The sequence below is a fragment of the Tiliqua scincoides genome, chromosome 6 (assembly GCF_035046505.1).
Source record: "Tiliqua scincoides isolate rTilSci1 chromosome 6, rTilSci1.hap2, whole genome shotgun sequence".
NCBI lineage: Eukaryota > Metazoa > Chordata > Lepidosauria > Squamata > Scincidae > Tiliqua > Tiliqua scincoides.
In genome coordinates, this window is record NC_089826.1 from 50,751,030 (window position 1) to 50,776,740 (window position 25,711).

General features: G+C 42.2%; 1 protein-coding gene across 1 annotated transcript in view; it reads left to right on the forward strand.

Moving 5' to 3' along the window:
* The window catches only part of TLL1 (tolloid like 1), a 143,277-nt gene that overhangs the window by 65,375 nt on the left and 52,191 nt on the right, over window positions 1–25,711 (forward strand). The window contains exons 2-5 of the mRNA XM_066631778.1: window positions 6,472–6,582; window positions 13,976–14,056; window positions 16,065–16,217; window positions 18,769–18,886. Coding sequence (XP_066487875.1) covers window positions 6,472–6,582; window positions 13,976–14,056; window positions 16,065–16,217; window positions 18,769–18,886 — 463 coding nt within the window. The remainder of the gene's footprint in view (window positions 1–6,471; window positions 6,583–13,975; window positions 14,057–16,064; window positions 16,218–18,768; window positions 18,887–25,711) is intronic.

Below are 25,711 nucleotides of genomic sequence, written 5' to 3' on the forward strand. Positions count from 1 at the left end.
ATCTTGCCCACCGCTGCACCTCTGTCCCAGCCATATCCACTTCCAGTATGTGTGGGATCAGTGGGCCATGTGATCACCATGGCAGGCAAGTGCCACTTGCCAAATTGTGAAGAACCGCAGTGCTATTGGCTGATAAATGCTGATCTAGTATCTGATCAATAATTTTTTGTGTTTCCTTGCCTCTATCAGTGGCAGCTGGTGATGTAAAATAGAGATGGAGAAACACACATCATAACCATGAGCATGCTTAATTAAACAGTAAGGAAATGGGAGAGGGGGAACTCAGTACAGGACTGCTGTTATGGGGGCAACTCCTTGAGAAGTGTACATCTGCACAAGCTTGCCAAGTGTGCATCTCTCAGTTACATTTTTCCTTTTTCTCTCTCAAAAGCATACCATTTGGAAAATGTTTGTGTATATATTGCAGATACAACCTATTGTATCTTGCTAGATGCCTAAGATGTGGTAAGAGCACTCTGTCAGTATTGTGTAGATAGCCTTGTCATGCCCTTAATAAACCATTTCTGCCCAATGTTGCATATATGCAACATTGCAATATATGCAACAAATGGGTACATCTATGGGCTGGGCAAAGATGGGTTTTAATACTGCCTCCTTTCCCCAGTGATCTCTTGATTTTTTTATGCAGCTCTAATCTGCCTAGCAATCTACTTTAAAAAAATTGCTGTTGGGTTGCAGCCCTTTACAGCTGCTTAGATGTAGGAACTGCTTGTAATTTCAGTCGTATTCAAGCATCTCCTATTTAGGACTTCTTGGGAGTGCATTGGTGATGCATGCATTTGGCCTGGAATGCATTTGTTGCTGCAAACCAACACCAATCCACATGGATGGTGGAAGGGCAGAACAAAACTTGGGCATTGCCAGCTCACTCTCAGGAATCTCTCCTGTGTTTGTCTCCACAGGGAGAATAGGCTATCATCTCATACTAATTGTGACCATTTCCCCCCATCTAAGAATGGCTTTTGTAATCCTAACATTGGCTGCATCTCAAAATATTTAGGAATAATCTCTATCAAATTTCCACCTATTTCCTAGAACAAAGACATGCTTTTCATACTTAACCTTTCAAATGCGAAACCTTCATATACCTATCTTCTGAAGAATCGCATGTTGTATTTATAGCTTAAAGGTAAGTTATAATTGTTGAGCATGTTACAATGCAGCTGTGACCTTTGACATATAATATAGTAGCGTCTTTGGAAAGCTTTGTGAACATGTTCCACAGGCAACATTTAATAATAGTGTCATTTTTGAAAAAATAGCATAAACCTCACTGTTAGAGCTGTCCTTGGTAGCTAGCTGTATGACTGCTATGCTGCAGGTTAGGTTTAATGTTCTTGTGTTCACCGGGTTTTAGATCTGTATGATTTTTTTTCCTGTAGGCAACTGCTTAAAATATTTTTCCTTCTTGAAAGGAGAAGTGTAATGCTGAAGATTTTTAATAAATTTCTATAAACCACATAAACTTTTGAAAAAGCATGTTGACATGCACTCAGGCCAGTACAAACTGAGCAAAGAGTAAAGGGTAAAGTGGTGGATCTCTTATATTCAGCAGGAGGTGAGCAACTGTCTCTCTATAGCACAAAGCATAGTACCCTCTCCTGATTTTTTTTTTTAACTTTGTGAACTTTTTTTTTTTTTTTAACTTTGTGAACCTTTGGGACAGGGCATCATATTTCATTTCTGTTGCTATGTGAACTTCTTCATGAACTTTTGTTGAAAAGCAGTGTATTTACTACTATTACTACTACTACTACTACTACTACTACTACTACTACTACGTAGTACATTGCTTTGTTTCATACCTGGCCGGAATGTGAAAGCATTTTAAATGCTCATGAAAGTGGAAGGTCTTCGGGCCGAATCCTACTCAACTTTTTAGCACCGGTGCAGCTACAATGTAGCCCCAAGGTAAGGGAACAAATGTTCCCTTGCCTCAAGGAGCCCTCTCTGACTGCCTCCCCACCACAGGGTGCAGCACATGCTTTATTGGAATGGTTGCACCAACACTGAAAAATTAGTTAGGATTGGACCCTTCATCTGGTGCCCAAAAGACAAAAAAATAAGTGCCAGGTGAATCTTCCTAGAGAGGGCGTTTGACAGGTATTCCGTGCCTTCCCCCAGTCGTCCTACCTACATCAGCAGTTCTTTGTGGATTCACCGGTGCATGGGGGAAGGCTCCAGCCTCACTTCAGAACTCTTACAGCTCTGCTGCAAGAGCTTTTTGCAGCTGCTGTAAGGCGGTCTATGCTAGCAGAACGCTCACCAAGCCCACTAGAATTGGGCTACAACATTTATAGCAGGGCTATAAATGAAAAGAGAAGTTGATCCTCCAGGCTATTAGGATTGCTGTGTAGGATAATAAAACTATTATGAAATAGATGTGATCTGTTTTCCTACTGTTTTAAAAATTATTTTATTTAAGTACAATGTGATTATAAATTCATGTAATTCAAGTCCTGTTTTGCTCTCCTACTTATTTTGGTGAGAGACTGGACTCTTCATAATTTGTGAGATTACATAGTGACAATAATATTATGAACTGTTGAGAGATGTCATGTGAAAGAGACTGTTAATTATCATTGCATCTTTCTATTTCCATAATGGTATGCAGTTAAGTTTCAGGTTCAAATCATAGGCAAGAAATGGTATTTTTTATTAATTTGGAAACAAAAGGAAAATTTTCCAGTGAAACACCCAGAAATTAATTAATCAATCAATTCTTTCTTTCTTGAATCAATGAATGACTTTTTATCCTGGCTTTCCCCCACTTTTATGGGCACTGAAGAACGATCCAAACAGGTATAAGACATAACCTTATAGATGGAATGTTGTGTTTTATGAAGAAAAATGAAATTTTGGGAAGCTTAGAATGAATTCTGAATGCTTAAAATGAACTCTTCATCATTCTGAAAATGTGATGTGTGCTTTTACTTTTTAAAAAATGAATTAATTTATTTATGCCTCAGCACCCTGTAGCGTAGGTATTCTGGCATGTTTCCTAAAGTCCCCCTCCCCCCAAAGCAATTCACTCTCCCTGAGGAGCCGACAAGACTAGGCATGTGCTTGATCTCCTGATTTCAAAAGTACTCACTACAAATGAGAGTAGCCAAATTACTGTAGAATTATTTTGCCTCCCAATCAGTATTATCTGGCTCCTTGCCCTTTCTGTGCTTTTGGCCATTGTGGAATGGTGAGTTTTTATACTTTGTGTAATATGTCAATCAAGGTGGGATGCAAAACTTTTTTCAAAAAATCAAAATGAGGCTAAAGACTTACGTAGCCTGATATCTCCTCATGAGTTGCCTTCCACAGAATAGAAAGTTTCCTGTGAAATAATGGATTGTGAACAAATATGGCACAGATACTCCTAGATTTCTCTGAACAATTCATGTGACCAAACAACAGCAAGCATAATTGTCAGCAAATGCAGAAAAGAGTAATTTTTACCCCTGCCAGTTGGGCAAACAGTCATCTTTTAAGTTGTGGCTCTCTTCTATTTAGCAGAAAAAGAGAGTGTAACTATCTCTCTTCTTGCCAGCATACCATCTCTCCCAGGGTCTATTTGGTCTCATTCACAGTCTTTTAGGGTGCAATCAAAACTGAGCCCTGGGCCGGCATAAAGCACTTTTGCGCCACTCTGAAGGGAGTTAGGCTATCACATGGACATGCACCAGACTCACCATGTCGCTATGGACCCTGGGGAGATATAAGTTTGCGCAGGCCAAGTTTGGCTGACACAGGGGTCGGGGGGGGCGTGGGGGGAGGGTGGGCGTTCCCAGGGGTGAATGGGGAGCGGGAGGCGGGGCCAGGATCTGGCACTTACGACAGTGGAGCGCAATCACTCTGCTTTCACTTTCTAAGACATAGGGAGCCCTGCAGAGGGTTGCGAGGCTGAGAGGCTGCAGCAGGACTAGTAAGTGCACGCCAGTTCCTGCAGCCCCCTTAGCAACGCGATCCTGAGGATCGCTTCACTGCCTTCCCCTTGCCCCCGCCCTTTAAGGGGGCAGAGTCCAGGGCCATCAGGCTGGGGTATTGCGATGCCCTAGTTTGAGAAGTCCTGCTTTACCCCAAGGAGACCTGGTGGTGTTTCCCTGGTCCCATTGGATGCAGCAGTTGCCATTTTGGTGCCACTGCATCCCTGGGTGCTATAGAAGTTTAGGATTGGTCTGTAAATCAGCTTATATTGACAAACTGGAGCAATCCCAGGGGAGGAGGAGGGGGAGGGGGCTGGAGATCATGTCCTGTGAGGGCAGGTTGAAAGAGTTTGGCATGTTTAGTTTGGAGAAGAGATGGGATGATGTAACTGTCTATAAATATCTGAGAGGCTAGCATGTAGAAGAGAGAGTGAATTTGTTTTGGGTTGCACCAGAGGATTGGGCTAAAACAAATGGGTTTAAATTACAACAAAGGAGATTTCAGTTAACTGTTAGGAAGAACAGTAAGAACTGTTGGCTAAGAAGTATTTTTTTTTTTCAACTGCATGTTTCATTTCCTAAGGAAAAATGAGGCGGTTGTTCATAGGTGTAAAAGGAGATCAGGTATGAGAGTGAGAAAGTACCTGGGTATAATTTCCCCGGGCATAGGATTTACACAAAGGTTGGCTCTGCTACTGGTTGTGTCATTCATTGCATTTCTTTTGCAAAAACATGACAGTACTCGGATAAAAAAACCTTCCGTTTAAGTTAAGGCTTTGAATTTGAGTCATGCTCTAGAAATCATGGGATTTGTGAATTAAGACTCTTGGATTTGCGACTAAGTAGTCTCCCTGGTTGTATATGGCATGGACTGGTATTTTAAAATCTGCTGACATCTTCAGCATGAGTCAGCGTATCATACTTCTGTTCAGATCAAGCAAGATGTGACATTCATCTTGTCTCCTGGTATCTCCTGAGCAGTGACGGTGGTGGCTTTGACCAGAGCAGTATAGGGATGCCTTTGGCCCATGTGAGTACATCAGGGCACTCTGTGCCAAATGAAGAGGACTTCTGGTTCCAAAATAAGTTGCGTTTATTGCATTACTTTCTGTAGACATCAAGCTACACAATTTGACCAGCACAGATTATTATGAGAACTAATAGGGTTCACTCATCTCAAGTTTTTACATGCTTAAACCCAAGCTGTTTCTTGGCAATCCATTTATGTACAGAGATGGCACCAAAACTGAAGCTGAAGTTAAGAGTTATAAAGTGAATAAATACCAATTCTTCTGACAAATTGGTATGAGCAAATAAGCATAACTGCTCTATGTTGAAACAATATAGTGCTTGTCAAACCAATTACATCTGTGGTGAGAATCCCTTTTGGAATTTAGCATATTTAAATTACCAACTGTAAGTACTAAAAGACTTCACAGTTGATTATCAGCAATTAGAAATGTCTCATCTCCTCTTTCTAAATTGCTGTCATGTGTGTGTATTCATTTGACTGAGCAACAGTTGTAAAACAATGAAAGATGAATTACATTGATACTTGAGATGAGGTTTTCAGAAGCTTTTCCCAGGGCTGGTCACCCTTGAGGCCAGCTGCAGTGATTGTTTCAGATAGCAGATGTGGCAGGGGGCACCTGCTGACTGCCTTCATCTGTCCAGCTGCTCCTGTCGTTCCTCCTCCCACACCCTGGTTTCAAAAGGATGAGAGAAACTGAGGGGAAGATGAAATGTGAAGGAGAGTGGTGGGCTGGAACATTGGCTGACACTTTAAGTTACCCTGTCCTCCGCACTTCCTCTTCCTCTCTGTTTGTCATTGTTTTCAGATCTAGGGAGCAAGAGAAACTGAGGAGGTAGTGGCTTTTTTTGGCTCCAGGTAAGAAATGCAGTCTGTGGCATGCCAGGCTTTTCCTATGGCAACTGAGCTATATAGTAGGCCCTTCTTATCTTTGGGGTTGACATTTGTGGATTTGAGCCTCCAAGGATGCTGAGCCAGTGGCTTGGGGCCTCAGTGGACCTCCTGGAGATGACTGGAAGTGGATTCTGGTTGCATCTGAGAGGTGTTCTGAGGTGTGGGGAGGCCACATGCGGCCTCCCTGCACCTCAGAAGGCACCCAGGTAAGTTATTGTGGTGCCATGCCAGCCCCCCCAGATTTAATTATCCCACGGATTTTGGTATCCATGGGGGGTCTTGGATTGGATCCCCTGTGGATACCAAGTGCCTACTGTATAACATTGTTAATGTTCTTAGAGATCTTCAATAATACTTTATCCCAAAAGAATATATAGTTCATCTTTAATATTTAAGTCTTTTTCAGTACCTGCCTACTAAAGCAACTTTTTCAGTTTCAGATTTATAGGTCATGCAGCTGAAATCAGAATTTAATAACTTATCCAAGACCCATCAGTTTTAATGAACTAAAGCACAGTTTGTATTGGATTCTAGCTTTAGTGTTTAGTAAATGCTTGTATATGATTACTCTTAATATAATTAAATTAAGCTCTCTTTTTGTATTTAAAGCTGTCTTTTGGGGAGATATTGCCTTAGATGATGAAGACTTAAACATGTTTCAGATTGACAGGACAATTGATCTTACACAGCATTCAAATGAAAGACTCGGACATAATACAGGTAAGGTGCTACAGATTATAATTTATTTATGTGCACAGAATGTAACCAATATTCTGCAATGAGCATTTGCAATAAAATTGTTTTTCTTAAGGATGAAAATCCCTTGTTCTGGAATAATTGTATTGGTGTAAACTAACTTGTTCCTTTACACAAATACTTGATGTAAACTGGTAATCCTTTATCTGACTATGGTCCAGTTTATATGGTTGCTGTAGCAGCTGCCTGCACTAAGCAAGGGGTTGGACTATTTGACCTTCAAGATCCCTTCCAACTCTGTGATTCTGTGTCCCTGGGTCCTAAAAAGGATATATCCTTGGGTGCTCCTAGGGGTATATGCATAGTGTCTTGGTGGTGATTTCTGCAATCATGACAGCACACTTTTCATGGGAATTGTTACACCCAAGAAGTATGAACTGTACACAGGGGAAACCCAGTTTGTAAAAGACATTCACCACCTGATTCTGTCCTGGATGGTGTTGACTGCAAGCAATACTGCAGTTCCTGTCTTGAATATGAGCACAGGGAAAACCAGCTCTACCAAATCTGTAAGAACCAGGGAAAGTATGACTGGAACACTCTGGGAAGAAATGCTGGGAAGGTCTTGATCACGGCTGTGTAAATAGCCCACATTACATTAGCAAGCCTGAGAAGCACTGTGCAGTGATGGGGAAACTCCAAGGCACCCTTTTTAGTGAATGATGTTCGTCACAAAGATTGTCTGGTCTCTCCTGCACCCCAGATTTATGCAGAAGGTGGCAGGGAACAACATGGATGAAATGCAGAACCTCCTGACACTTTCCCATGCCCTGCCAATCTCTCTCTCTCTCTCTCTCTCTCTCTCTCTCTCTCATGTGTATATGTGTGTGGGTATGCAAAGCAGACATCAGATATCTGTTTCAACCCAAGTCAGTCCTGTTGCTTGGAGAAGGACTGCATATTCACTTGCATATTCATGCTATGTGAATATGAATGTGCCTGCCCAGCAAGTTCTTTTAAGGAGGTTTCCTTGCGAATTCCACTGCTGTCAGAAGTTTGATGGGGTGTTGGCAAGTTAGAAGTCCCTTTTAGTCATTGTCTATGACCGAACTAATTTCTCTGGTTGGCAACCTTCTTTATGATTTATTTTTTGCTGCTAGTTGAAGGTCTGGCATTTTCATTCTTTTTTGCTCTTGGGCAACCCAATCCTGAGCTGCCTGAAGTGCGCGGCTGCCACTGTGCCAAAATGGTGGCTGTGGCATCCAACTCGCCCTGGGCAGCCACTGCCACCTCTTTGACAGAAGGGGAGTATTGTGGTTGCACACCAGTCTCCCCCCGTGCTGGAACACCTCCTCCTCACCTCCCCACTACTCACCTCTCCGCCATCCAGTGGTCCAAGTGACCGCCAGGCAGCGGAATGTGGGCCCAGCGCCAGAGCTGGCCCGGACAGGCTCGCTCTGGGCTACCTCTGGTGCTGGGCCTGTGGTAAGGGCTCGCAAACATGCCTTTTGGCATGTTTGCGAAAGTACGCACTGGTGGTGAGCCGGCATACGCTGTTCAGCATTGTGCCCTCAGTCAGTTTGGTTGTTCTCTCTTAGCTGTGTTGTTTTCTAGTTTTTTTAAAAACCGTATTTGTTTTTAAAAACAAATTTATTTGTAAGTCATCCTGAATCTCCATTAAGGATGTAGGGATATAAATTTACTAAATAAATATGTCCTTATGCAACTCTTGGCCTTTGCACCATACTATTGGCTAGTAGAGCAGAGGTTGCAAATGGTAGTTAGAGGTGTTTTAGTTCAATATACTCTCCCTGAATCCTTGCTTTGGTAACGTATAGTGTTGGATGCAGCATCCTCATGTGAATTAGAACCGAATCCAAAGGGCTGTTTAGGTTGGTTCAAGTTCCCTGCACTGGCCCAGAGGTGCTGCAAAAGTGCTGTAAGACATTTCTGTGCCACTGGGAGAGATGGCAGACTGGTGCTGACCTCCACAGCACTGCCCCAAAGGTACTTTTGCCCTGGTGCCAGGTGCCGGTGAGTTTGGGGAGGTTGTTCCAGGGGTGTTCCTGGAGAGGGCATGTGGTGGGTGGGCCAGTGGGAGGATCTGGCCCAGGTGGGGGGCCTGACCAGGGTCCGGTTCTTAGGCTGGATCCAAACCCCAATCTTGGTGGCCTGGCCTTACATCCCTCCTTGGTGGCCTAGCCTTATACTGGCCACTTGGATCTGTATCCCCTATTTAGGTAGCGCAGATCCAGGTAGTCTGATAGGAGCAGCTGCCCTGCAACACAGGGTAAGGGGAATGAATTCCCTTTACTCTGAGTTTTACTGCAACCCAACCCTACCCTATTCTGGGTGCAGCACAGGCCATTCAGCCTGCCTGCTCCAGGGCAGGTTAGGATTGGGCTGTTAGCTTAATAATTACGTTTAGCACCTGTGAGGAGAAGAACTTCTGCAAATGTATCAAATTCCCTGGTCAACAACTAGTTTCGTTGAAAAGTCATTTGAGAAGTAGCAGTGTCATCCAACTTTGTGATTTCCTGGTTGGCAATGTGAACCTCAGCAACTCATAACGATGGCTTTCACTGCAAGGTGTTGCAGTCAAACAATGTTTAATTGTCCTGATGCTAATGTATAAAACAGAACACAGTCGCCATTGCGCCTGTTATTATCTGCATCAGAATAGAAGCAAGTAAGTAAAATGATCCTAACATTCAGTTAGTGGCTTGCTTTCCCTCACTTGTAAGGACTAACCTTTACATTATGACTGAGTTGACTGTTTGTGAAAGATAAATGGGAGGTCTGGATCAGAACCTCAGTGTACCCATTGCCCATCCCAGCCTAACAGTCTCAAAGTCTACCACTTTCCCAAAGGAAACATATTGTGATGCTGCTTTCTGTGCAACCTAAAGGCAGCACAAAAAACATAGCCTTTGCTTTAAAACCAAATGAAGATGGTATACAGTTCATAATAGAGATAGACTTGTTAATCAGTTAAGTGATGCAGGGATGAACATTTAACAGACACTTATATATATGTAATGCCTGGAGTCAAATTCTTCAAAAATTGCATAATTAAACCCCCACTTTCTTAACATGAAAACTGTATACCATGTGCAACCAATTACATAGAACTAAACAGTGTAAACATGTTAAGGCTGTTACAGATGGAGTTTAAATTAAAGAAAATATTCCTGGCCCTAACAATTCTCCCATAAAGATCCCTTCCCACTGCTTATGTGATATTTTTAACCTAGCCATATCATACAGTTTCAGTACTGTCTCATCTTAGGGGGGAAAAAGATGCTTCGGGGCTATGAAGGGCTTGCCAGGTGTATAATACCACCATTACTGCATCTAGGGTGTGTCTAGCTTGTGAACCATGGTAATGGGATAGTTCATCCCATGTTGGAGCTCTCTTAGGAGTAGGTTTTAGTCAGGAGCTGCTGCTCAGGAACATGTGCTACCTATCCTGTCCCACTAAGTAGAATTGCCAAATGTCAGCAAAAAAATTGTCTTGAGATTTGTGCCTTTAATAGCAACTCGAACTACAGAAGTCTGCAATGAAGCTTTTCATAGGATGGTGATATATTACAGTTGACTATCCCTTATCCAAAATGCTTGGGACCAGAAGTGTTTCAGGTTATGATTTTTTTTATTTATTTTGGAATATTTACTTATACATAATATGTGATCTTGGGTGTGGAACTCAAGTCTAAACACAAAATTCATTTATGTTTCATATAGACCTTATACACGTACCCTGAAGGTCATTTTGTATGATATTTTAAAATAATTTTGTGCATGAAACAAAATTTGTGTACATTGAACCATCAGAAAGCAAAGGTGTTACTATGTCAGCTACTCTTGTGGTCAAACAACTCTTGTGGTTGTTTGGTATCACCATTATTCCTGACTCTGAATTTATGTGCTACCTACATGCAGTCATTTTCTAACACTCACATGTAAGCACATATCAGTAAAAAATATGACATATGAATACAGTGGCATCATGTTGGTGCTCAATAAGTTTTGGATTTTGGAGCATTTTGGATTTCAGATTTTCAGATTAGGGATGCTCAACCTGTAATAATATCGGCTAATATCTGCATACCCTGCGTCTGTTAACAGTACAGGGGCCTGCTAGCAAGCTTATCTTTCACAGTCCCATATGCATTCTTTGAAATCACATGCTCTGCATTAAAAAAAGTTTTGCTTTCCTTGTTAATAAAAAGTATCACTTAGACTATTTTTACACTACTTTGTCATTTTCACTTACCTGTTCTTAAAATCATCAGCTTGTTCTATGTAGTAGCATCTTTGATCTTTTTTAGATCTGGGTTTAAAATTTCATTTATTTTAATAATAGATTCATTCAATCTATTAATTCTCCCCCCAACAAATAACTTTAATTAGCTTTGAACTATTTTACCATCTTCATTTTGCTGACATTTGCATACAACAAGACATGCAAATAAATAATTTCTGGAACTTGAATGTAAGTAATTGATTTGTTTAGTTTGCATTTTATCTTTTGATTTACAAACATCTGCAAATCTGTTTTGTAATTATCCTGTCATCTTTGACAGTATTCAGGTCTACTTTCTGTCTCGCAAGGGGACCATGTGTATGTAGATCAGTGAAATAAGCTTTAGGCAAGGTTACAGTATTTTAGGACATGCCGGTTTCTGTAGTGCAGTGGTTTTCACACATTTAGCACTGGGACCCACTTTTAAGAATGAGAATCTGTCAGGACCCACCGGAAGTGACATCAGGGAAATTTTTAACAATCTTAGGCTGTAATCCTATCCACACTTACCCAGGAGTAAGTTCCATTTACTATCATTGTTAAAAGAATATACCTAGTAGCTTGTTAAAAGTACGGGTCTCTAACATTTCCCCAAATGCAGTCACATACTATGGTAGCATCAAGTCTATATTAAAAATAAAATATTGAAATGAATGGGGACCCACCTCAGATTGGCTTGCGACCCACCTAGTGGGTCCTGACCCACAGTTTGAGAAATGCTGCTGTAGTGATACTACTTTTACTGATATACCAGGGAGCGTTTTTAGAAATAGGTATTAGGCATTCTCATTTTTGTAAATTTAAATATAAAATTATAAATAGAAAAATCGAAAAAGTAGAAAACTACTCACGACTAAGCATGTTAGTCAGGACTAAGCTCCACTGAAATCAAAGAGACATTAAAATTAATTTCAGTAGAACTTTTCTACAAGATTTTAGTCTTGACTCTTACAACACAATTCTGTGCATGTTTACTTAGAAGTAAATTCAACTATGTTCAATGGGACTTACTCCTAAGTAAGTAGGCATAGGATTGCAGTCCTACAGCCCAGTCCTGAGCTGCCCGGTGTGTGAGGCTGCAATGGCGCCGAAAATGGCTACAGCTGCATCCTGCATGCTCCAGGCAGCCGCTGCCTCCTCCTCAGGAGACGGGGACTTTCATCCCCTTTCCCCATATAAACTGAGTAGCCCTGCAATGGAGCTACTTAATTCTGCAGCAACCCAAAGGTCTGTGTAGAATCAGGAGCCTCCCTGTCGGATGGCTAGCCCAACACAGAGGCTCTGGATCCAGTGGAGCTTGTCCTGCCTCCTTCCCGCCCTCCCTCTGCCTCCCCCCCGCCCTGGAACACCTCCTCCCTGCCTCCCCACATGCCCCTACCTACCTCTCCCCTGCACAGTGGTCTGCATGCCCTTATGGCACGTTTGCGACAGTACGCGCCGGTGGTAAGCTGGCACGCACTCCTTAGGATTGGGTCCCTAGTCATGATTCCCCTTCTTAAAATACAACTCACTATATTTTTAAAACTGTTAATGACAATGCAGATGAACTGTCTGTATGTCTACCATGCTATCTAGTAATGTTTATTTTTTCATGTAATTATTCTGCATCTTTCACTGTTTGGAGGTTCTTCAAAATAAGCCCTAGCCTGAAAAGTTATTACATCAGTGGTCAGTTAATGTCTGCGTGCTGTGCAGCATCCACAGATGTGCACCAGAAAGCTCATTGGGAAGGAATGTCTTAAAGTATTGCCTCATTCTCTTCAAATCTAAGCAACAATTTGAAAAATGTTTCTCAAGGGTTGCTGCCCCGTGTGACAGTGTAATGCAAATAATTAGGACGATTACGGAGCAAGTGTGCAACATACTTGCCTTATACGGCATTGTGTCCTTGCTAATATGGCCTTGAACACTGTCGTTTAGTACGTTTATGTGGAAACTGTATGGCAAAAGAATTTGGGGAACTGCTGGAATGGCTAACCTTTTGTTCATTGTACCTCTTGAAGCCTCTTGTAGTTTTCTTGTTTCCACAGCTCCTATTATGGGCTGAATGGACTGTGTTTTTACAAATATGTATTATGGGTGTTTTATGAAGTCGCTGAAGAGCTCTTTAAATACAGTAGTTTGGTAACTGATGGCCCAGTTCAGTGTTTTGAGTGTTCTCACATTACAGGTGTTTGTGCACAGACAAGTTGTATGTTGAAGGAATCAAGCAGAAAATGCCACGTAGTATCTTTAAGGAGCATGAGAACTTCTGGGATAAAAAATCCAGCTGTTCCAGCTTTTTGCATTAATAACACTGCTTGGCATTTGCATAGCACTTCTGAATATAAAATCGACATGCCTGTGCATACTCAGAAGTAAGTCCCATAGTGTTCAAAGGGATTTGCTCCCAAGAAAGCATGTTTGGGATTGCAGCTGCCGTGCTGCACTTAAGTAATCCTGTTGCTATCCTTAGAACACCCCATTAAAGTAAATAGGTATTTGTATCCCTGTATTGCAACGGAGGTTGAGAGCAAGTGGCTTGCCTGAGACCACCCATTGAGTTCATGACAGATATGAAATTCAAACTGGGGAAGTCCTGATTTGCAGCTCAATCTCTTAGCCATTGCACTTTGATAACCCTCTAAAAGCTCCAAATATATTTCAGAGAAGTAAGTCATCTGGCATTTTTTTGTCATGCATTTTTTTCTTTTTGTTTGATGCGTCTGGATCCTTGTACTTTCCCCAAGCTTGTAAAATAGCATTTCTTTAAGAGAAGGGCATAGCTTGCTGTTCCTTATAGCACCAAGAATGTCAAGGTCACAGGGAGGGGGGCCTTCAAATACTAATTAGATGATGCAATTGTTGCAAATTGTTGGAATAACAAAGTCATGCTTGTTGGCATTATGGAATGCATGCTAGAAAACATTATAAGTAGGTTTCTTGTTTCATGCCTAAAACCTGCAAGAATTTGAACGTTCATCCTCAGAAGAAAATTCATCTTTGTCAAAGTTACATTTTGCCAGCAGTTGTTTACATTCAGGAGATCCTTCTCCCTCCACAGATTTTGATTACACACTTACTCGATCTTGTGTGTGTGTCGTTTCTCACTTTATTTTCCTCTTTTAAAAGGTGGCTTTGGAGAGCGTGGTGCGTCAAAAAAAAGTGATGCCCTCTATCAGCTTATAGACAGGATAAGAAGAATTGGTGCAGGTATTATACCACTGGTAGATGTCCTAATTGACAACATGGATATAGACTACTGTGAGGTTTGTCCCCTCCATCCCATTCCAAAGATTTGTGCACTTTAAGATATGCACAAAGATTACAAATGGCCCAATCCTTTTCCCCACCAGTCAGTAGCATGCAGCTGTGCCAACAGAGTGTGTACTGCATGCTGGGGGGGGGGGTGCAACCAGACATTCAATGAGAAGTAAATAAAAAACTCACGAGTAACCATAAATGTGCTTTGCGGCATGTTTGTGACACTCTGAGCCGGTGCAGGATGGCTACACTGGCTCAGGTGGGGGGGGGGGGTTAGGATTGCTATATTTGAGCATGACTGTTTCTTATCTATTATTAGTATTATTAAAGAATATTTATACATGGTATCCACAGGTCGCTAAACTTGAACCACATGGACCCTCTGGAGATGAGTGGAGGATGTTGTGAGGGCCAGGGAGGCTGTGATTGGATTTGTTCCCTGGACCTCCAAGAGCCTTTTAAGGCCTTAAAATGTCACTTCTGGTTTTTCCACTTCCGAAAGCCTCCCTGGCCCTCAACCATACTCCAGAGGCAACAGCAGCACAACTCCCCTCCCCTCTGGAGGATTACAGGGCACTGAAACCTGTGGATAGTATGGGAGGCCTGTATATTGCTTTTGGACAAAAAGTAGTGCACAAAGTGGTTTACATGGTATGCATAAATTAATAAATTAATCCTGCCTTTAAGAGATTTTTATTTTCATTGGGCAATGAATTAAACTGCCAGGATCTGATGCTAGCAGTGGTAGTGGTATTATGGCATCAGCATGCCAACAATTATATGACACTTTTTCAGGCAGAGGCTGATACGGACATATGCATCTTACAGAGTCAGACCATTTGTCTTTCTCTTTAGCATTGTCTACACTAGGGGTGCCCAAACCCCGGCCCTGGGGCCACTTGCAGCCCTCGAGGACTCCCAATGCGGCCCTCAAAGAGCCCCCAGTCTCCAATCAGCCTCTGGCCCTCCAGAGATTTGTTGGAGCCCGCACTGGCCCGACGCAACTGCTTTTAGCATGAGGGCGACTGTTGGACCTCTCACTTGAGCTGTGGGATGAGGGCTCCCTTCACTGCTTGCTGTTTCACGTCTATGACGCAGCAGTGGCAGTGAAGGAAAGGCTGACTTTGCTTTGTGCCAGGCCTTTTATAGGCCTTGAGCTATTGCAAGGCCTTCATTCATTAATATAAGTTCATCTTTAATATATTCATTTATGTAAACTTATGTAAATTTATTCAAATTTTAAATGTAAATCAATTCGTTTTTCCCCTGGCCACCGACACAGTGTCAGAGAGATAATATGGCCCTCCTGCAAAAACTTTGGACACCCCTGGTCTACACCAGTGATTTCAAATCAGTGTGCTGTGGGAGTTTGGAGCACAGCAGTGAAAATCAATGAAAAACTCTCATGGGTTTGACAACTCCGTTTTTAGGGCAACTGCCTCTAGTAATGAATTATCTGTCCCTCTGCTGGCTCTGAGGAGGGATAGTTACTACAGACAGTTGTCCTAAAACCTGGAAGAATCTCCTGGAAACCAGAAATGACATCACAAGCAGCAAATACCATAGAGAAGACCATAGGGGAAAACAGGGCCATGAGGAAAAAAAAGTTTAAAATGGTCTACACTGTTAGGCAGTGGCTCTTCAGGGTTTCAGACATGGGTCTCTTTGAAGATGCTAAGAACTGAAGAGATGTCTGTGAATCTGTGAGCTGCATGGCTTTGTCCCATTCAGCACTGATGATGCAGCATCATTGTGACTCCATAAGTGGCATAACATCATAAGTGACTCCATAAACCTGAGCTATTTTATCATCACATTTTAAGCATTCGCTAAAATATTTTAAAATGTTGTTTACAAATTTGTGAAATATTTTTATTTGCTTCATGGCAAGGCTAGACCTATGTTTATTGACACTGTAAGCTTTTGATCTCATTTTACACTGTAAATGTCATTACAGGGTTTGAACAAAGTAATATAACCAAGGGAAGAACAGCCCTTAAATTCTCAGGTAGCTACGAGAGAAAAAGGTATCCCAGAGCAGCTACATCACGCACAGAAAGAATTTGGCCTGGAGGTGTCATTCCATATGTCATAGGAGGAAATTTCACTGGTAAGGGAGACAAAAGATGCACTTCTGTCAATGCTGTACAGAAAATGAGCTCCAAAATTAGTAGAAATGAATGGGATATGGATGTGTTGAAATTATTTTTCTCTTGTTTTCTTCTCTTTTGTGAAATGTCTGTTATGTTTAACATAAAGCGTCAGTTAAATCAGGCCCTGGCAAAAGCCCATGCTCATCAGAGGGCCCACATGACTAGGCTCACAGCTGTTGCAGATTTCCCTGTCTGCTGATGCACTGTCATTGGTAAGGTTTTGGGGGGGGGGCAATGCAGGGCTTTGCCCAGTGCCCCCTGCAATCTGGAGCTGGCACTGCTTGTTTCCCATTGCCAAATTGTGAAAGATTTGCATGTTCCACAGTCTGGATAATACAACAGACTCCATGTATTTTATTGGTCCATCTATGTTTCTTATTTACTAAGCAAGAACTTTAATTTCTTGAAATTCAGTATAAGATAAAAAGTAGTGAATCAAATACTACTAAACAAAAGGCATTTATTAACAATCAATTCTAGTCCATCTTTCCCTTTCCCATAACTTCTTGATGCTCAAGTTAATTCTTCAACTCAGGTTAATTACTTATACATTGTAACTTGTACAAAAATGCGGCAGCCCAATGTCCATGGACACTGGGATACTTCCTCTCCATTGAAATCAATATTGAAATCAATATTTTCATCTCCATTGAAATCAATATTTTCTACACACTGGGTCAAAGCAGTCCTACATTGTAATCGCTCATTAAGAGATCATTGTAAAATATTTCAATATATAATAATAAATTTCAAGATAAAAATATATGTGGTTTCTTATCCCGCAAGAGTTATATACTCACAGAAGATTGCACCCACACTCATATCCAAGATGCATATGTCTTATGCTGAGGTGGTTCAGAGCATATGACTGTATTTTGCAAAAAGCAGCTCAGCGGTTCTTGGTATCTCTACTGTGTCGCATGTGGGGACAGTACTGGTAAAGGGAGAAGAATAAGTGCTACAAAAGTATGGGAAATTGCCTTATGACTCACCTCCCTTCTGCAATAGAACAGTTTTTCTGTCATGATTAAAAGTCGTCATTACAAACTTGGAACTACATTTTAAAAGAAAATACATTGCACCCTTCTTATCCATGGGTTCGGCACCCACAGATTTGACCCATTACAGGTGCCTACCTACGTTGGAAAGCCTAACATGATCTCCCAGACATGACTAGAAGTATCTTCTGGTCATATCCAGGTGATGTTTTGAGGTGTGGGAAGAGGCCTTTGAGGCCTCCCCAGGCCTCAGAAAGCCTCCCAGAGGCATCCAGAAGGCACGGTTTTTTGTCAACCTGAAGTGCCTTTTAGAATGCTCTGTCAGGCCTTCTGAGGTGCAGGAAGGTCAGGTGCAGCCTCCCCGTGCCTGAGAAAGCCTACTGAAGCCTTCCACCAGGCACTTCTGGTTTTTCAGGCCCCATGGATTCAATTTTCTGCTGAAATTTGTATCCATAGGGGGTCTAGGAATGGATTCCCCGCAAATACTGAGGGCCTACTGTAAGGGTATAATTGCCAGATAAGACTTCCTCTGCTGCTCTTGTATGGTGGGGGGAATCTGTACTTGACCAGATCTGACAAAAAGGAAAAGAAAGACTTAGGGAAAGGAGTTAGGGGTTAATTGCAGCCAAAGTCCCTTTCGGCTGCTGTTTGTTGCATACACACTGTCGCAAACGTGCCACAAGACATGTTTGCAGGCCCTAGCACCGGTGGAGTGCCAGTGCTAGCTGCACCACTCGGAGGTCGCATGGACTGCCAGGTAGCGGAGAGGTATGGGGGGAGGTGGGGAGGAGACATTCCGAGGCAGGGGAGGCATTGTAGAATTGACGCAGAATCATCATAGAATCTAGTAGCCCCGTTGCGGGGCTACTTGCTTTATCCAGGGGGAGATGCAGCAGTAGCCATTTTTGGCACCACTGCAGCCCCATGACCCAGCTGCCTCAGGATTGGGCTGTTGCAATGCAGTCTTATGCATGTCTAGTTAGAAGTAAGCCCCACTGAGTTCAGTGGGACTTACTCTCAGGTAAGTATCCATAAGTCTGCAACCTTCATTTTGTACATCCCCCATAGGATTTTGTGTAGGTAGGGTGCCTTTTGCAAATGTGGCTTTTTCTGCATGAGAATTACTTTTTTGCCACCCTGTTCTTTCGTTGTCTATTTCCTCAAATCTGCATATTAGGTTGCATAAATGCCCCATTTTTATGTTTTGCTCTATTTTTCAAAAACGGAGCAGAAAGTAGAATAAGGCCCAAATCCTAACCAACTTTCCAGCGCTGGCATAGAGGTGCCAATGGGACAAGTGCTGCATCCTGCAGTTGGGTGGCACTCATGGAGGCCTCCTCAAAGTAAGGGAATGCTTGTTCCCTTACCTTGGAGCTGCATTACCCTTATGTCGGTGCTGGAAAGTGGGTTAGGATTGCGCCCTAAGTTAGTTTTAATATTATGGGCATGAAAAAGGATGCAATCTTTTTAAAAAATCATTTGTGTTTTTCTTTCCAACCCCTGATTTCAGGCAGCCAGCGAGCAATGTTCAAGCAAGCAATGCGGCACTGGGAAAAATACACTTGTGTTACATTCATTGAGCGAAGTGATGAGGAAAGTTACATTGTGTTTACATATAGGCCTTGTGGGTAAGTTGGTGTACAGGTTCTCAATAATCAGTGATTGGCGATTTTGCTGTTCTAGTCTGAAGGACAAGTACTAGAGAAAAGTTTACATTTATATCTCCTGCAATAACAATATATGTGTTTTTGTGTATTCATGCAGTACAGTGTTTCTCAAACTGTGGGTCAGGATCCACTAGGTGGGTCCCCATTCATTTCAATATTTTATTTTTAATATATTAGAGTTGATGCTACCATTGTATGTGACTGCATTTGGGGTCATGTTACAAATCTGTACTTTTAACACACGACTATGTATATGCTTTTAACAATGCAAGTAAATGGGACTTATTCCTAGGTAAGTGTGGGTAGGATTGCAGTCTAGGATTGTTAAAAATTTTCCTGCTTGATGACGTCACTTCCAGCCATGACATCACTTCTAGTGGGTCCCGACAGATTCTCATTCTAAAAAGTGGGTCCTGGTGCTAAACATGTGAGAACCACTGATGTCGTAGATATGAAAACACAGAATTGGAAGGGATCAAATGGACATCACCTCCAACCCCTTGCAGTAAGGCAGATGTCTACACATGCAGTCTAGATCTCAGAGTGCCTCTGCCAGTGACCTGGTGCATTGTAGGAAGGTAGACACCTACACCAACACCTACAGCGGAGTTAGGAGCACTATATGTGTTGTAGGGGAGGGGGGAAGGCAGCAATGTGATCCCAGCTGCTGTTGGGATGGGAATGGGTTTTTTTTACCTACCAGCAATCAGCGCTGCAGTCCTGGAGGATTTGGAGCGTCTGGAGAGCCCTCCGAAGGGCTCCCTGCACCTGCAAACATCTAAAAAAAATTAAAAAGGGCACTTCCGGTTTTCTCAATAAAACCAGAAGTGCTCATTTTTTCTTTTTTTCTTTTTTTGAGATGTTTGCAATCATGAGGAGCCCTGTTGAGGGCTCCCCAGACCCCCCAGAACTGCAGTGCTGGCTGCAGCCAGGTAAAAAAAACCCTCCTGTTCCCAGCAGCAGCATGATCCTGGGGGCCCTATGGCTGCCTTCCCCCCTCCTCACCCCTTAAAAGAGCAGAGACAGGTTGTTTCCTGTCTGATAGGTCGCGATCCACTTGTTTGGAACCACTGCTCTAGGGGAAAGTCGAACTAAAACATTCCAGTATGTGCCTGAATATATTTTAAATTCTGAACTTTGACCAGACCAACGTCATGAACCAACATCATAAACTCTTTCATCTATAATTGTAGTTCACGTGCTTTGTCTATTTATAGTGTTATAATGGTGGTAGCAAGATGCCACCTTGGGTTGTACTGTGCCTGTGTACTACGTTTAGTTCAAGGCAGGGGTGTCCAAAGTTTTTGGCAGGAGGGCCACATCGTCTCTCTGACACTGTGTCGGGGGCCGGGGTAAAAGAGAATTAATTTACATTTCAAATTTGAATAAAGTTACATAAGTTTACACAAATGAATATATTAAAGATGAACTTGTATTAATGAAGGTCTTGCAATAGCTCAAGGCCTATAAAAGGCCTTGCACAAAGCAAGGCTGGCCTTTCCTTTGCTGCCTCTACTGCATCACAGACATGACACAGCAAGCAGTGGAGGGAGCCCTCATCCCACAGCTCATGCGAGAGGTAAAACAGTCGCCCTCATACTGAGAGCAGATGCGTTGGGCCAGTGTGGGCTCCAACAAACCTCTGTAGGGCCACAGGCTCATTGGAGACTGGGGGCTCCCCGAGGGCTGCATTGAGAGGCCTCGAGGGCTGCAAGTGGCCCCAGGGCCGGGGTTTGGGCACCCCTGAAGGCAATGGCACTCATAGTTATTATCTATGCAACCATTATATACTGCATAGTGCATGGGCACTGGATGTTGTTGCTAACATTGTTGTCATACACACGTCTGCCACTACACATGTATGCACACTTAGTCTCAGGCCCTGATTTATCTTGCCCAGAATAAAACTGTTGGCCCAATCCTATTCCCTACCAGTCCATAGCTTGCTGCCATGACAGCAGAGTACTAGCTGCATGCTGTGGTGCAGGGGGCAATCAGATGGCCAGCAAGAGGTAAGTGAAAACACTTTTTTTTTTTTTACCTCCAGGTAGGCCGCCTAATCACCAGTGTGTTGTCTTGGACCCATTCCAATTATTTTGCTGGTGTAAATTCATGTAGAGGGAGGGGGTGGATCAGGATGGAAGAATGGAGATAGCATCCTGGTGCATGTTGTTGATGCTGAGATCAGCCTTCCAGACACTGAACTGCCTCCTTCTCCTACCTGCCCACCAAGATCATAACTACCAAGGACCTGCCCCTGCTGGCACCATACCTACTGTGGCCTAGGCTGTATTCATTGGTGGTGGGTACATGTTGCTGCCAGTGGTTTGTGATGGCAGCTCCAGCTTGCTCAGCAGTGGTGTGTCAGTTATACTGCCATTGCAGCCTTTATGATGGTGAAATATGAGATCCACTGTCATAAAGGCACCATAGGATTGGGCCATAAATTGAGGGAATGTAGTGGATGGCTGTTTTACAACGGTTGATTGGGTAGTGGAGCAAACACCCTTTGCCTTAGAACTCAGTTCCAGTTATGGAAAAAGATTTAATCAAAACCATCACCAAATTAGACATAAATCAGTGTGTTTTAATATACAACTTGAATACTTGTTTTCCTCCTTAACAGGTACAAAGATGTGAATTTCAAGATATTGTGCACTAGTAAAGAAGAAAGGTTTGCACAAAATTTGTGCAATATTTGATCTTCTACAAAAGAGCATTTGTTTCTGTTTTCTGACTGCAGGGCAAGTTGTGAGCAGCCATTAAAGACGTGAGCCATGAAATTGCTTTAGCAAATTATTTGTCCATTGTAATGAGTGTATCTTCTATAATTTAGAATGGAAGGCATTTTGTGTTATCACTGTTTTTTTGCAGAGTAGCATAGTGTTCATATATAAGGTCGTTCCTTAGGTGATAAATTGGCAGGGGTTCCCCTTGTTCATTTGCCTGCCTGCCTCTGTCACTCCTTCTGTTCCCACTTCCTGGATTCCAAAGGAAGAGAGGATCAGAGTGGAATAGGAAGTGTAGAGGAGAGGAGGGTAGTGAACTGAAGACACTCCTCCACACTTCCTCTTCTGCTCTGTTTTCCTTTTCAATTCCAGGGAGCAGAAGAGGTGGAGTGCACAAAGTCTTTGGCACACTGACCGCTGAGAGGTCTTGCATTGGCCCTGAATGCTATGTTGCTATTATTGTTGTATAAGATGCTTTCAGCTATCACATCGTTTAACATCCAGCTGCCTAAATAACACTGAGTGGTTGACCTGGTTCTATTTCAAAACTCCTCTAATCTGCTTAAAGTCCATCTTATGGTTCAACTCTCAGAAGCATGAAGAAATATGACTACCCCGATAGCGTGGTTATCATGACTAGATCTCCTCTCTTTCTCTCAAGACTGTCAGTTATTGCACTTTATTTACCATTATTGATTGGCTGGGGATGATTAAATGGAATTAGAGATTCATAAATAGTGCCTGTAACTGCTGTCTGGTGCAATAAAGATTAAAGAGATCAAGAACTTGAAAATCGGCCTTTTGGCACAGTTTGAGGAGGAAGCTAAGTGTTCCTACTGTGGAGAGATAGCTGGGCCTTGGGCCAAGCAGACCTCGTGTACATGGTTACGACAGTGATACAGATAACTGTATTCCTTTGGTGTATCACTTTTTCATATTCTTAACCCTTTGACTCAGTTCTATTATCTTAGTGGTTCCAGTCTAGGAACTTAATTGGATGTATCTGATGTGTTCTTGGCAGGCCACTCAAAGCAGTCAATCTCAGTGATCTTGTTGTGGTCTGTACTATGGCTGTTATTTTAAGTCTCAGTTGCTGCTGATTGCTCTTCTCTTTTGAAGTACAACAAATCATTATCTGCATGAAACAGTTGCAAAGTATGATTAGCAACAAGAAATTTGCAGTGATCTGCAATTTTATTGGAAAGTGTGCCAATCTCTTGTTTTCTATGTTAATTTAACTTCATATGTATTTCTGCATGTTGGGGGATTGCTGTTCAGACCTCTAGGATGTACTCTGTGGGGAGCAGGCTTCTGTTATCTCCCTAGAGCTTTGTGTCTGTATAAAGTCTTGTTCTTTCTATGGGGCTGTCCTTGAACAAATCAAAAGTTGCATCTACTGCAAAACATAGATGTTCATCTTTTATTGAATTAAAACTGTGGTTCCCAAATGTTTTTGACTGGCAGCTCCCTTGACCTATTGGGCCACTGGCTACAGCTCTACCTTAGGGCTACATGTTGTATAGGGTGATGGGGTTGTAAATGTATAGAGCTGCAGGATTTTCACAAGGATTCTGAAGCTCCCCTGGCTGGTTTCCACAGCTGCCCAGGCAGCCTTGACTCACAGTTTGGGAACCACTGGGTTAAAAGATACCATGAACATAAAACAATTATTTTGAAGTATTTTAAGTTGGCATGCAACTTGCTTTGTATGAACCTTCCTGATCATTAAGGTCATCAGAGGAAGTCGTGCACTAGGTAACAATTCCATGTAAAGTAACAAACAGGTCCATATAGGAAGTGGCTCCAGTATCATGGAACTCCCTTCCTGGAGAAGTTCACCATTGCTTATCTTCAGGGGCAGCACAACCTGGAGTGCCACCTCTTTTGCCTCACTATAGAAAAGAGAAAAGGCTCCTTGCCATGCTTCTCATGCAGTTTCATCAAACCCCAAAGTGCAAGATTTCTGGTTTTATTTAAAGGGACAGCTCAAACAAAGGAGCTCCCTCCTGTGTGCTGTCCTTCAAAATAAAGCCAGAAGTTCCACATTTCCAAATGTAAGGAAACTGTGTAAGGAAAGGAGGGGGGTGATTCACTTCTCACTCAGGTGAGCAGGAAATGGATCATTGTGGCTTGTGTCAGGAGGAAGTTGGAGGGAGATGCCAATGGCAGCAGACTTGGGGTGAATCACACGCCACTGCAATCTGCTGCTGATGCAATGACTTCATCTCATGGTTGGGCCAGAAGTGCTTATCCTTTTGGAGACAAAGGTTTTGGAAAGAAGTTGGCAATGATTTAGTAAATTGTGATAATTTACTGTTGTAATGTGTATTTTTTTTTTAAAAAAAAAACAAACTGTGTATGTGTATGAATTAATGGAAGCTGTGTGCATTTTACAAAAAGGGGGGAGCAGGACATAAATAACTTAAATACATAAATTGAAAAAGAAAACCGTTAGTGCAGGGGTGCTCAAACTTTCAACTTTAGGGATGCTGGACCTTTAACAAGTGTATAGAAGAGAGAATTGCAGCAGGTGCAACTTGTCATCCCACAGATGACAAGCTGCACCTGCTGAAATTCTCTCTTCTATACACTTGTTAAAGGTCCAGCATCCCTAAAGTTGAAAGTTTGAGCACCCCTGCATTAGTGGTTATCCCTGTGGTTTTGGAGCCTGCAACTGGAGGTCAAGTTAAATGCAAAAAGGTTCAATAGACTTTACAGAATTGTAGAACGAACAACATCTATGCATGTTTACGTGAGATCAAATCCCACTACATTCAGTTAGGCTTACTACCAGATAACTGCATTGAATTGCAGCTTCCATAAAGCTTGTCTGTAATTTTTGTTATAAATGTATATGTTGTACCAGTAAAAGAAGTTCAGAATAATTATTAGTGATTTTTTTTTTAATAAACAGTGCATTTCAGCATTATTTTTTCCTCAGATAGCTGTTTATACATTGTTATCTGCAGGGTCACCAGAGGCTTCTGTGGGTACTTGCTGGTGATCTACAGAGAATAAGTGAGGCACGTGCAGAGGGGAGCAGGTGGAGAGGCTAGGACAGAACAGATGGGAAGAAGAGATTATATGAGGCATGGACTTAGAATGATTAACTTTTGTTTTTCCAAAAATCATTTTCCTAAGATGTGGTGCTCATCATTAAAATGTTTGCATCCCTTTAGTCCAAGAGTATTTTTACTCACAGTGTGACCTACATGACCTTAAAAAGCAGTGGATTGCTGAAATAGGTCAGAAGCTGCTCATAAGTTTAAATGTCTTCAGGGGATTTAAATCCCATATATAAAGTAGCATAAGACCTGCTTTATACAGCGAACTATGTTCCAATAATCCATTACCTTAAAAGGAATATTGTTTTGCAAAGTAGATTTTCATAACTGCATGCTTTTATGCAGACCTGTGGATATTCTACACTAAAAACTTTCCAATTTAAACACCAAGGAACGCTGCTTGCATAATAAACTATGTAAACACCCATTAAATTTACTTCATTTCACATATTAAATTTACTTAAGTCCCTCAATTTAAGCTGCAGCTCAAACTGTAATGTTTGAAACTCTCTGATATCAAGGAGACGTTGAATTAACCAAGGATAACCTGAGGTTGTATTCTGACTGTGGTTTGTAATGTAGTGGAACTCTTCTTTCAAAATGTTGTAAACCAGAGGTCCTTTGCAGAATGGTAGATGTGATTAGTAGTAGACATGAATCTTAATATCATATAATCCTGATATAATTTTGCTTGTGTTACTAGTCATTTCTGCAATGTGTTCAATTAGTTTTCTTTTATAAGCCAATTTAGAGTGTGACTGTGGGTGCATCAATAGAATTTGAAATCTAGGAAGTCTGTGAAGGAATTCAAGGGTCCAGATGAATGCCTGGAGGCAATAGCATCCCTAGGAGGATGTGGGAGGTGTGTACTGCAGCTGATGATACTGTTGGGGGTGGGGGTGACTTGAAAAATTCACCCCCTGTTCTGGAGCCCAGGTCTACCCGGACCCAGGAAGACCTGGCCGCAGCTGAAAAACTCTCCATAGTATAGG